Genomic DNA, 14,333 nt, shown 5'->3' on the forward strand with positions numbered 1-14,333 from the left:
TAAAATTATGTGTACTCATTTTTTATATATAATTTATGTACACAGATGAGATGTTATCATGTGATTAAATATTTTTTTATCATATAATGATATATATTTTAAAATCACTTAATTATATGATGACACATCACTGTGTATATGAATTGTGTATCAAAAATATGTACATATAACATTGCTCATAAATAAAATCAAAAGCTTCAGTCCTACGCAACTAAATAAAACAATAGCAGCCGGCACTCATTGGGAACTAAAGCATAAGTAGAAAATTGTAACATAAAACTTAATGCAGCAGCTTGGGTAGCCTGCCTCTTCCTTATCTTCTTTGATGATATATAACTTGATACCTTCTTCCCTTATGAAGTGATACCCATGGCTTTATTCCTTCTCTGATGGTAAACACATTAACATATTATCAAAACGAGTTATCAGTGATATATCAAAATTAAATTCTTGATAAAAATTGATTTATTAAATATAGTGATTGTAAGATTTAAATATGAAATTTTTATCAGTTAGATGTGATTGGTTCAAATTCAATTAGATTAAAAAAATAATTTTAAATTAAATATAAAATATGATTTATCTCAAATAAAAGTTTTTCATTACCAAAATAATGGTAAATACATTGTCACGATCAGTTCCAAACTCATAACTTTCATATCTTGAATATGAATGTTATCAAAACTAACTTTTTGCTTCTCCCTATTCTTGATTACTCTAACACTACCTCTTTCCTTCCTCCAATAACAATGAAACTATGAGACCAAAAAAGTTGAGCGTCGTGAAGATTGAAATGAAGAAACGAAAGGGCTAGATTCAAGGGATGAGTAATTGATATATGGAGATGTGAAACCCAAGCTTGGGGAGTTGATTGCTAGCTACCATGAACATGGGATGTAGAAAGATAGCTAATTTTTTCAATAAATCTATATATACATATTTTTTATACATAATTTGATATTATATAATTAAATAATTTTAAATTAAAAATAAAATAACATTTAATCATATAATGAAACATCATACATGTACTTAAATTATGTATTAAAAAATATACACATAAAATTATATTTATTTTTTATTTAATATTTGGTTTTATGCATTTGGAGATTTAAAAGTATAGATGTGTTTTAATTTTTGTTGGGTTTTATTTATTTTGAATAGATTTAGTTTATTTTGGATAAATTTTGTAAAAATAAATTTGAGAAAATGACTAATTGAGGATTTTTGTGTATCATAATTATTTAATTAAGAAAAAGTTATCTTAGTTATTAGTTGTTCATTAATTTTTAAAAGCATTTGAGGTTAAATTCATTTTTATATGCCTTGTAAGATAAGTAAACCCCTTCAAAATAAAAATGAGAAAGTTCGATTTATCTATTAAAAAAATAACGATAGCTCGATGTCTTAATGTGTAATTATCTCTGAACATTATGGGCAAATGAAAATAAATAAAAAGTACAAGTCCTTGAAACGGCGGAAAATTGAAAAATTAGTTAAACGGAAGTCGGCTTTGTCTCGTATAGAAAGAGAAGTCGTATTGAAAAATTATGGGCATTATGTGTCGTGGCTTTTAGGAGGCTTCATTCAACTTCAATTGTCCGACTGTCTCTACATTTCCCTTTTCACCCCTGATTCACAATTCTCTTCCCAATGGAGTCCATCCAAAATTTTCAATATTAACCACAAGATCAGCCACGTGGCTGCAGTTCTGCATTCAAGGGGGGAGCCGATTTGTTTGGCCGCTAAATGATTGGAGCAAAACCAGCCAGATGTCAGGCAAGGAGGACAAGTGGCAGATCAGATTCATGTCTGTTACCCTACCGTGATTGACCAAGCTACCCTCTTTCGTAAAGAGAAGGAAAAGCCTGTCTAGCCATGAAGTGGCGGATTCTGATTGGTTAGGAGTCCTTGTATTAAACGGAAAGCAATAATTGTTCTCAATTTTACGAGAGTATATAGATTAAAAAAAATTATTTAAGCTTATCTTATATATTATAAAATATAAATATTTCTTGTAACATACAATATATTATTAAAATTTATAAATTAACTCTAATTGATATCTTCTTTATATGAATTCTATTGCATTTTAAATGATTAATCTTTTTTTTATAATAAATTATAATAAAAAAAAGTTATATTTAAAATTTAAAAGTTTGAGCCCTCTTTAAAATTTCAAATTTGATTAAGAATAAGCAGTTCACAAATTTAATATTTAAAATTTAGGCTCCCCTTGAAGGGGTTACTGTTAAATGGTTGAAAATTACGGTGCAATTTTTTATGGAGATTGTTTGTTCAGTCAAAGACCCACCAATTGCCCCATATGTTTTTTACTTTGTATAATTGTATAATTTACCCTCTTAATTTTTACTTTGAGGTGTAAATTTTATCAAATAGAAAAATAAATCAGCCTAAATTATTGAATAATTTAAGTTAATTAATATAATAATTATTGACTTAAGATGGATCGACCTATGTCCAAGCTACAGCTTAGATTTTAGACACGAAAGTCTGTTGTTGACTGACAATGAGACTGGATTAAGATTAAAAATATTTTTTTTCTTAAAATAATTAATTAAAATTAAAAATATAATTAATAATTGATTATGATCATATATTAAATTAATTTAGAAATTATCCGGAGACAAGACACATGGGCATGTTTGAAAAATTGATACAAAGTTGTAACATATATCTACAACTTAGAAGGTGGAAGCAATTAATTATTATTATTTTTAGATCTTATAAAAAGACAAATTTTCTAACATCATGTGATTAATTAGTTGGTTCAATTGCGTGCAACCTTCTCCGTGTTTGATTCCAAATATTTTCTTAGTTTAAACGTTTAGGTTTTTTTTTTTTTTTTTGAGTAATTTTATGTATATTTATTTTGAATATATATTTATATTTATCATTATGTGATTAAATACTATTTTATTTTTTATTTAAAATCATTAAATTATATAATAATATATATAAATGTATTTAAAATAAATATACGTAGTTTTATTTTATTTTATTTCTAAAAGCTGGAAGTTTTGTCAATTTTTTTACAGTAGTAATTTTTTGAAAAAAAAAAAAGAACTGGCTATCATAAAAAATAGTCAATTTATATCCGGATTTTCTATATAAATTTGGATTATGTATATAATTTAAAATAACTATATCATAGTAAAATTTGAATTTATTTTTTCCTTAAAGAAAATTATATACATATAAATGAACAAGAGAGAAAAAAGATAACCGGAACACAAACATAACACAACAAAACATCAAATCAATAAAACTATAAATATAGTCATTTTGATCGTTGGGTTGAATCACATTAAAAATTTTGTATTTTATTTATTCATTTGTTTCTTTTATTTGTAGTATTATAGTAAACTTACTTAAGTCCTTTCAGATATATCGTTATTTGTATATTTAAATTGTATACATAGATTTATTAATATTTAAATATGCAATAATAAACATTAATTTATTATTTGGATAATTGATATGCCATCTATGTATGAAATTTGGTTTTGATTTTTTTTTTTTAAAGAAAAATCATATGGTATTTTTTTCTAATGTCTATAAAACATAATATAATCAATTTCCAATTTGAATGTCTTGAAGTATTTAGGGTACAAACTATATGTAAATTATTTTTAATTATAATTGGTATAATGAATAATGGAAGTATGAAAAAATAAAAAAAAATTGCATATTGGTATAAAAATAAAATAATATATAATTACATGACAACACATTATCTATATATATTAATTACGTATAAAAAAATGAATACATATAACATCGCTTTTCTATATGGAAAAATAAGTATTTAGACATGTAGGGTCAAAATCAAACATAACAACACATTATCTATATATATTAATTATGTATAAAAAATGAATACATATAACACCGCTTTTTCATATGGAAAAATATGGAAAAATAAGTATTTAGGCATGTAGGGTCAAAATCAAGTTCGGTTGAAAAGTCTCCACAAAGATGCCGATATTTCATCCAATAAAATCCCTCACATTTCTAGCTTTACAAAGTTAGGTTTCATATCTTGCCTCTTAATCTATATATTATTCCTATTTCTTAAGAAAAAATTTAACCAAAAAAAAGGAGATTTTCATTTTAATATATCATGAAAAAAAAAAAACCCTTCGCATTTCTTGAAAATATCACTTTTTTGGGTTAAAAAATAAGTTGACTTTTTTTTTTGTATTGAAAAACCTCATTCGAGGTAGATTTTCGTTTTGGAGTTAAATTGACCACGCTAAATAGGTAAAATTTTGAGTCTAATGACCAATTCTATAACTATTGAAGCAGATAAATCAAGAGTTTAATATTAAAAAGACGTCGACATCTTAACCTAGGTATAGTTTTGTCACATTATAAAACATCATAAATTCATAACATAACATATCATATTTTGTTATAATTAAAATTGAACATTAATAAAAACAAGGCCAAAAAGATTTATTCCTACTCAAGGTTTAGTGAAATCTCAAAGTTATATTCTTTAATTTTTAAAAACTCAAATACTCATTCATGATATAATTTCTGTTAAAAATTTCAATTAAGGTCAGAGATAAAACCATTATTTAATAAAAAATTTAAAAAGCCAAACTTTTATCAGATTTCCCCCCTCAATTTTAAAATTTCACAATTCCCCTTTCAAAATTTCCTTCAAAGTTTGAAAAAAAACAATTTTTTCTAGGGTTATTTCTCTTTTCTCTGGCTAGGATTTATCATCTCTAGTCATTGACTGTCTTCCCTCTCATCTTATCTTTCTCTCCTGATCTCTCTTTGACCACCAATCAACAAATTCAAATGATTTTCGTTTGGATGTCGTCGTCCAAATAAAAATTGTCTGATTTTTAGATAGAAATCATCTAGATTTTCATACAATTTTCATTGATTGGTGGTCAAAGAAAGGCTAAGAGGGAGAGATAAGCCATGAGGGAAGACCATTGACAGCTGGAGATGGCAGATCCTCACCAGAAAAAAGAGGAAAAAACCCTAAGAGGAAATTATCATTTTTCAAACTTTAGGTAAGGGAAAATTACAAGTTTTTAAACTTGAGAGAGAAAAATGTGATAAAACTTTAATTTTTAATTTTTTTTTAATAAATAACAATTTTATTCTTAATTTTAACTGAAATTTTTAACTGAAATTATCTTATAGATAGTTATTTGAATTTTTAAAAATTGGAGGGTATGCCTTTTAGATTTAACTATCCTTTGCGTGGGAATTAGTCTTTTGGCCTAAAAACGAAGATAAATAATTATGGCAACATTTTGATGAGGTGCAAGACACGAGAATTTGATAATGAAGAAGAATGGAAAGGCTGGTTTGTACGGCAAACAATAAAAAGAAATTGGAATGAGAGGCATTTGGCACCAAATGTGAGTCACATTTTTCATTTTGTTTTTTATTTTGACACAAATTCTCAACCACTTTTTTATTTTTAATATATGAAAATAAAATTATTTTGCATATGTTAAATTTGGTTGACATATGGCACAAGAAGGCGTGCTGAGAAAAATTGAATTATAATAGGGTAGTCATTGTCTTAGTACGTTTCAAGTACTTGCCTTTCTCATGTACCTAAAAAACTTTATAATAAAAAAGGTGTGTTACTTATATAAAAAGTAACGGGACCCTATAAAAATATAAGGATATTGTAATTATATATATAAGAGGCAAGCCAACATTACCCAATAAGTATAATCCTAATTATAATAAGGCCAAGTGTCTTTTCCCACCCGAGGTTTGCTTAAATGTGAATTCTTACCCTTTAAGTTAAAAATGAAATATATTTTCATCTGTCATCCACTTTTTTTTTAATGAATTTTGTTAAGTAAAATGATAAAAAGATTATTTTGAATAAAGTTTTTTATTTTCTCTAATTTTTCTTGTTCTTAAAATTTCATTTTTTCCCCATTTTTTAATTTTTATTTCGTCATTTTTTCATTTTCCCTCTTCAAATGTTTGAGGATGAACTATAATTCTTAAAAATATTGGGGATGTTAAAAATTTTTTTAAGGATTTTTGGATATTTAAAAATTAGTTTGGAGGTGCCTATAAAATTTTTAAAACTTCGATACACCCTTTTTGATAGTTTAAAAAATAAAAATTACACCAAAAACAAAAAGTCAAAATACAATATTTTATAATTAGTTAGAGTTTTGATAGTTTTTAAAAGTTTAAATGATAAATTTTTAAATTGATAATAATATATTAATAATTTGATATTTATATTAAGTGTTAATGATAGTTTCGTAATTTCAATAAAAGAGCAAAACCACCATTTGCATAAAATCCAAATAGATTTACTAATAAAAGTCAATGACGAATGAAAATTTATTTTGTTTTTTTAAATTTCAAATGATGAGAATTTGTAATTTCATCAAACCTTTGGTGGAAAATGGCAATTGGGCTTCTAGTAATTTTGAAAATTAGATTGAAGAAGTGGTGGCTTCTCTCATTAGTGATTAGTTGAATGTCATAATCCCTAAATATGCTTTTCCATTCAAACTTGCAATTAAATACAAAGCATTATTATCCTTTCATCAATGTCCTATCAACTAAAATTCTATAAACTTTCTAGTGAATTATCTCGTTGAAAATTAAAATAACGATAAATCTATGTGTATATATTTTTTAATATATAATTGATATATTATTATATAATTGAATGATTTTTTAAATTCAATATTAGGTAATATCCCATTACAAATATTCATATTATTTATATACTTAATAATATACTCGAAAGTTTATACATATAGTACTTACTGCTTTTGAAATAAATGGGTGGCCATGAAGATGGTAGTGTTTCCCATTTTGCAAGACTCAGCTATGGAGCACTTGAAGCTCACCATAACTGTTTTGCATGGAAAACAAGGTTCACAGCATGGAAGGTGCAGATGAAATACGACCACATGATCCACGGCCTTTTTTTTTTTTTCACGTGTTTTGCCCGCTCTTCCTCAAACCCTATTTTCTTTTGGAGCTTCAAACTGCATTTATTGTAAATATGTCTCTCCTCGCTCACTGTGTGTGTATAAGTACATATAGGAAGAATAACGTTACATTACAAGTACATAAACGTGAAGAGTGAGGTGATTGGGGTATAGCCTTTAATGAACCTCCAACCTTATCTTTTAGAATAACGTCAAGACATAATTTTTGTTATCACAATTTTACCCTTTGCTAAAACGAGTGGGGAAAATGTCCATTAAAATCTTGGGTTTATAATATATATAAAAGTATATGATTTGTGTAGGAGGGAATAGTATTATTTTTTAATTAAATGTTATTTTATTTTTAATTTAAAATAATATATATGTTATTGTTATTGTTTAAATTAGTATTCATTATTAATATATATAGTTTTATTATAAAAAATACTTTTTTTTTATGAGTAGATCTGATTCGGATTGATTTAATTTAAACCTATAACTCAGTTTGAATTAGTCGATCTTGAATTAAAATTTTAACTTGACTAAAGATCAACTTGTTTGTTTATACAGTAATATTGTTCATTATATTGATAACATTTTTTATCTCTCTAACGGTGTTATTCACTTGTTAGTAACCTTTCAGTGGATCTAATAAACAATACTATGTGTATCTATTTTGAATATATAAATGAGTATATACTTAAATATATCATCATGTGATTGATTATTATTTTACTCTTCATTCAAAATTATGTAATAATATAATATATATATAAATATATACCTATTTATATACTAAAAATATATAAATATAATTTTTTTATCACCGGAAATGAGTGTGAGCTCATATCCTTATAATTGTCATCAAGCAGTCCGGTATATCGAGGCTCAGCCCATTATCTCCAGCCCACTCTCTTCAAAGCCATCACTGTTAACCGGCCATCATTTCCCCTTGCTGCTCTGTGCTCTCGTTTCACAAACCAAAAGCTCCAAACACTTTTCATTTCCTTCATTACCATATTTCTCTCCTTAAACACTATTATCATAAATGATCTTAAAACTCATTTTTATTTCAACTCATTCCTATGCTGAACTGTTGAAGCTTCTCTCACTTCACTACCGAGGTCAGCCAATTTTGTAATTTCTCTTAATTTGGTTTACATGATATATATTAAATAATATGTGCTCAACTTCGATTAATAGAACAAAAATCTTAACCATATTGAGAAACCATAATGTATTTTACACTCAAATCAAAACCCTCTGAACCTTTGTCCCCAATGTAAACTTAATTGAGAATATAATTTAATATAAACATCTATAGAATATAAATACTGAATTCTTATATCAAATTAAATATGAAATTAATAATAAGAGATATAGAAAAACTTGTTTGAGCCATATATCTGAAATCAAGTCTTCAGGACACATGTATCCCCATCTCAGACCCATCCCCGATTGTGAAAATTTTTTTCATCCCCATCCCCATTTTCATTTCCGTTTCTATTGGGAAATCCCTTCCCTATTAGGGTTAGAGAGGGTCAGAACCCCTAAAATCAGACCCAAATTGCCGTCCCTAATAACCACCATAGTCATTTCTTCTGATTCTGTGGCCAAACAAGTCCTTCAAACTCACAATTATCTTTCTGTATTGGTTCCGTCTCTGACACTGGGATGGGCAAAAAAGTAAGTTAATTAATATTTTATAATAGGCATAATTAGGTATTTTTTTATATTTTTCTAAACGTGAACAACTAGAGTTAATTAATATTTTGTAACAGGTGTGATTGTTTTTTTATGTAATTTATTACACACTCCTGCCTAAGAGTTAATTGATATTTTCCATTAAGCGTATTCAAGTCACTAGTAGTGCAAAATCTCGGGTGAAAAATATGATTTTCCAATTTCAGTAATGTTTTTTTTTTCAGATATTTTCTTAATTTGAGTCAAAATTTGATGAATATTTTTTTTTTAAAAATAGCTTCCTAAGTATTGTTAATATATTTTTAGAGTAGGATTTTGAATTAGCCTAATTAAAAAAATATCTAGTTGATCTAATCAGGTTATAAAATTATCCTTTTCAGTTCCACACTAAAAAATAAAAAGAAAAAAGAAAATTATCCTCCTGAAAACTTAGCAGAAAACTACTATAATATTTGGTAACATTAAGGGTCTGGAAAACCTAGCAAATACCAAACATGATATATATAACAACAGATTTTCATGCTCACAAGAAGGTTTTTAATATTAAACCCAAAAAGGCTCACAGATTTTGCTTACTTATCGAAACTCTGCAATCTCAAACACTCTTGCAGTTCCATCAACAGACACTGAAATGACGAACCCCTGATCGGCAGATAAGGAAAGAGCCTGTATGGCATCAGTATGCCCACTGAATATCCTAACGCATTCACCGGAGAGACTATCCCATACTCGTACTTTCCCATCTACACAACCTGAAATTAGAAATCTGGACTTGCCAAGCCAAGTCAAGCAAGTCACTCCGTCCTGCTAATAAAAAGATTCTTTATTAAAACAATGACGACAATAAAAAATTATGAAGTTTGGTTAACTACACACAGCTTTTGTTATTGATTTAGGTTCATACAAAATAAAACTAAAACAGACCTCATGGTCACAAGTGTAGCGGGGAGATGAATGCTGCAGATCCCAAATAATCAGTTTCTGATCCATGCTACCTGTTGCAGCCCATGGTGCACTGCCATGTATAAAAGCCATCAAATTAGAACAAAAAGTTTCATTTCTCCTTCTGTAGGGGGAGTGGGTTGTAGAAGATAGATTTAATGATAAATTAACATATACCTCGGGGCAAATGCAACACATTCAATTGAATCTGTATGAGATGCCAGAGAACTTACAACCTGTTAGTGACACATACAAGCCCATTACAACCAGATAATTGATTGAAAATAACAACCACCAAAATGATTAACAACATTGTATAATCAGACAAAAAATTATGCAAATGAATTTCAATGTAGGTAGACATAGACCATGTTCACTCATAAGCCAAAAAGATAATTGATGGGGATGAAAAATCATTAGAGCATTTAATTATTTAAGGAGAAAACAACTCTATTTACAAGGTGAACAATTGAGGTCACAACTTAATAATTGATCTGAGGGAAGCACAGTTTGGAAACTTAAGTCCTTGAGGAGTTTACCCCATGATACTTACACTGATCTAAAAATTTGGACACCAACATAATAACAATAATAAAATATATAATGAATAAAGACAACACAACAGAATAGAGGAGCATAAATTTACAAACCTTTCCAGTTGTAATATTGACCAAATGGACCGAACTATCCTTTGAACCAGAAAGAACAAGCGTTGAATCAGGACTTATGGTTAAGCATGTCAACCCCTCAGTATGATATGGATGACCTGTAGAGGGCAGTATTTGAAAAATAATCACTGTCAATAAATATGAGATCTACTATTAAAAAGAAAAAGGATTTCCTATAAAAACTACTCGTCCATCCATCTATCACTTATTTTAGTACAGAACATCATTAAGTAAGATAGACTTGGAGCACCTTAGATGCGAACAAGGTTAGCAACTAGAATTGTCATGTATTGCCTCTACTTGCTATTTTTCCAGATAAATTTCAAACTGAAGTCCAAATGAATACCTTTTATGACTTGATTTTCCCCACCTTTTGGATCCCATATTCTCAAAGTTGCGTCATCGGAACCAGTACAGATTCTTTTACCTTAAGCAACCAACAGAAAGTATATAGTCATAAACTAAATAACTGAAGCCCATAAGCCTAAAAATTGAGGGCCAAAAAAGGATTTAGAGTTAGTACCATCAGGGGTGAAATCACCACAAGTCACGCTACTACCATGACCTGAGAACATATTGAGATAGGCACCTCTATCCGCATTCCACATCCAACTAGTGGAATCCTCTGAGCCAGCCAATAATAGATGTCCCCTTGGATGCCATCTGACCCACTGAGAAGTAACATGTTTAATGCTTAATTTCCAGTAAAGGGAATAGCAGCATCTGTCAAAACCTCAATAATTATACCTCAATGCCCCCTCCAGGTCCATCAAGAGCACATTTGAGTTCTCCGGATGATGTGTCCCAGATTTGAACAATTCCATCAAAGCCTCCTGAAGCAAGCAACTGCCCATCCATACTAAAAGCCAAACTAGACACGGAATCTTTATGACCTGCATAGAAGTTAACAAAGAGGAACAAATAAGAAAAAAAAAGTGATGACAAAAAAAGAAAAACATGTGTGCGTGTTATCATTTAATCAAAAAAGTAAAGAAGGAAGATTTGGTTTCAGTCCCAAATCTTCAGATACAATAACAAACAACTTAGAAGAGAAAACAGTGCAACCAATACATATTGTAGTTGTTATATGGGTATCTACCTTTTATCTCAGAAACCCAATCTCCTTGATTAATTCTCCAAAGAAACCCTTTGTCATCTCCACCTCCAGTTGCCACAAGTGTAGCATCCACTGGGCTGCATGCAACTGCATAAACTTCACCTAGAAAGAAAAAGGGCAGAAAAATTCTGCATAACTAAATTTTCTCGCTCATAAAACGAAAAACAGCATACATTATGGAAATACAATCTGTCAATTCTGAAGCTACTTTGAATTCCCTTACCGCAAGGGAAAACAAGACTTCCAAAGAGAAAGAAACGCTCAAGACTAGTATTTTACTTTTATTCAAACTAAATAAAAAATCTCAGTGTTAAGTAAATCTGATCAACCAATTCTAATGAACATGATGAAGCTTGTCAATTGTTGTACATATTAGCTTTACATAAAAGTAAAATAGCCAACAGCAATGTAACAAGTTACCTCAAAAAAATGAGAATTTGGAATCAACTGAAAATACTGAAAGATAATTAAAAAGAAAATGAAGCATCATTACCAGTATGACCAGTGAATATGTGCGTTGAATCATCAGGTTGATCTGGAAACACCATATACACATTAATAAAATAATAATAATAATAAAAGAATTGAGTTTCAAAATTACTATTAAAGATTAAAGGAAAAAAATTACTCCCTATAGACAAGGAGCTTTCAAGCCAGCAATGTTAATATGAATTTCATACCTGCATTTTCAACATCAGAATCATTTTCATCGTCTTCCACATCAGGAAGCTCTGCACACATCAATCGACAATCATAAGTATTCAGTATGTTTAATAAATGAAAACATTGAAAGGGAAGAGAGCAAAAGGACCTTCATCATCAACTGTGACTTCATGTATGATATCAGATTCATCAAGGAAAACCTCGCCTTGATCGTCTTCATCGTGGTCTGGATTACTCATCTTTTTTATCTTTGAAAGTGATTTTCCTAATGAAAAAGAACATAATTTCCAGCTGTCAGTTTCACAAAGAGTTAGAGAATGAACCAAAAGAGGCATATAAAGAAAAGCAATTCATTTTTTGCATAACAATTAAAAATAATAGTCTTTATTTTTTGGGGTCAATTTTAAAGAAAAACAATCACCCAAAACTTGAAACCAAAAAAATCATCCAAAGCTACAAAACGAAAAGCACATCAAACTCATCTTATTGGAAACTTAGCACTGATAAAAACTAAGAGCTTCAAAATAAAATAAAAAAATTACAACAATCCATAAATCTTTTTCTACATTAACATAATGAAACCACCCCTAGCTTAATATTTGATCATTATCAACCATCACAAACTATTCTAACAATTGTTGATTGCTTATTCTCCTGTTTCAGACATTTCATCAAACACCTTACGAACAGGAAAAAGTTTTTGAACCCAAAAGTTAATCCACGAGAGAGAAGTAACTTCTCTCGGTCATTCCATCGAACAACCAAACAACTAATCCTCTGGAGAGAAATTACAGAAACTTACAGTGAGTTGAGGGAGAATCCGAATCTATTAGGTGTGTTCTTCTGAATACGGTGGCGTGGTCGTTTACGAGTTCTTAATTCCGAGTCAATTTAATATGGTGGGAAACTTTTGGCGTCGCAGCGGCCGCTAATTCGGGTTCTTGTACCCGATCCGACTACAATATTGCATCAGAGTGCTTTTACCACACAAAGTTTGCCCTATAAACCCTTTTTCATCTCTACATTATATAAATCACCGTTTTTCCGTTTAAAATCAGATTTCATTTTAAAAAAATAATGTCACCACCCAAGAATTTTTAAAAAATAAAAAAGAAAAACCGTTTACATATCCTATTTTAATGTTCTAAATATAATGATTTAGCATTTTATAAGTTTGAAAATTTTTAAATTTTTTTTAATTAAGATTGATGTATAAAAAATTTGATATCGTGTGACAAATAAAATAGTTAAAAATAATATTGTAATTTAAAATTTTAATATTGTAACATGATTTTTTTAATAGTAGAATTTAATTTTAGATTAAAAAATATAATTCATACAATTATGAGATGGAAAAGATTAATAAATTATATAAAATTATTTTCAAATAATTTATCGATTCTGCCAATAAAAATTTGTTTTTTCTATAAACAGAAAACAAATAATGAATTTTTTTTTTTTATGAATTTTGCCTTTTTAATTCTTTTCCTTTTTGGAATATAAATTTCATAATATTTCATATTTTAAAAAAAAGGAAAATTAAAATAATCACCCTTTATTTGGTGTAATAAAAACTTTATTCATAATTTTGGGGTTTAAAGAAAAATACTCATACTTTAAAGGATTTAAACAAAAATATCCTAAATATTCTATAAAATACTAAAACTACCATTATTTTATTCTATATTTTGGGAAATTATTAAATTACCCTTTTTTTAAAGCAATAAACAAATTTACCACTAATTTTAGAGTTTAAACCAAAATACTCTTATTTCAAGGGGTTTAAAAAAAATGTCCCAATAAAAAACCAAAACTACTATTCCTTTATTTTTATAGAAACCATATCTCTTCAATTATTTTTAACATATCTGAGAGAATTTTCTAGAAAGAGAAAAGAAGTTGATATTTGAGATTTCAAGCGAGAAGAAAAAAGTTCGTGATATCGAGGTATTTATACCTACTATAAAATTTATATCAATTTTATATTATAAATTATTCAATTTTGAACATAAAGCCCTTATTCAAAAAAACAAATATCAAATTCGAATTTTACATGTCAAAAAACCTTAAGATGTGAAAATTTAAATTTGCCCCTTATATGGAAAAAATAAAAAAACCCCAAAATTTTGTATAACATCATTCTGGCCCCTAAATCCAACCACACGAATTTGTGTGACGGATAACTTTGAAAAAACGTATTTTGCCTCCCACCACACAAATTCGCATATCAACCAACTTTTCAAATTTGTATTCCACCCCACCACAAGATTA

General features: G+C 28.3%; 1 protein-coding gene across 2 annotated transcripts; it reads right to left on the reverse strand.

Moving 5' to 3' along the window:
* Positions 1 to 8,291: 8,291 nt before the first annotated feature.
* LOC123202662 (angio-associated migratory cell protein-like) lies at positions 8,292 to 13,047 on the reverse strand. 2 transcript variants are annotated; one of them, XM_044618661.1, is made up of 13 exons: positions 12,677 to 12,805; positions 12,211 to 12,327; positions 12,080 to 12,130; positions 11,893 to 11,934; positions 11,382 to 11,501; positions 11,030 to 11,175; positions 10,806 to 10,953; positions 10,629 to 10,709; positions 10,265 to 10,380; positions 9,792 to 9,850; positions 9,597 to 9,687; positions 9,249 to 9,476; positions 8,292 to 8,637 (listed from the first exon to the last, which is right to left on the reverse strand). In XM_044618661.1, exons 1-12 carry the CDS (start codon positions 12,732 to 12,734, stop codon positions 9,249 to 9,251), a joined length of 1,257 nt encoding a protein of 418 aa, XP_044474596.1. In that variant the 5' UTR covers positions 12,735 to 12,805; the 3' UTR covers positions 8,292 to 8,637. The 2 variants fall into 2 exon arrangements, with proteins under 2 accessions (XP_044474596.1, XP_044474597.1); XM_044618662.1 differs by lacking the exons at positions 8,292 to 8,637; positions 12,677 to 12,805 and adding an exon at positions 12,865 to 13,047 and having other exon boundaries at positions 9,086 to 9,476.
* Between the last annotated feature and the right edge of the window lie 1,286 nt (positions 13,048 to 14,333).

This window comes from Mangifera indica, chromosome 19 (assembly GCF_011075055.1).
Source record: "Mangifera indica cultivar Alphonso chromosome 19, CATAS_Mindica_2.1, whole genome shotgun sequence".
Classification (NCBI taxonomy): domain Eukaryota; kingdom Viridiplantae; phylum Streptophyta; class Magnoliopsida; order Sapindales; family Anacardiaceae; genus Mangifera; species Mangifera indica.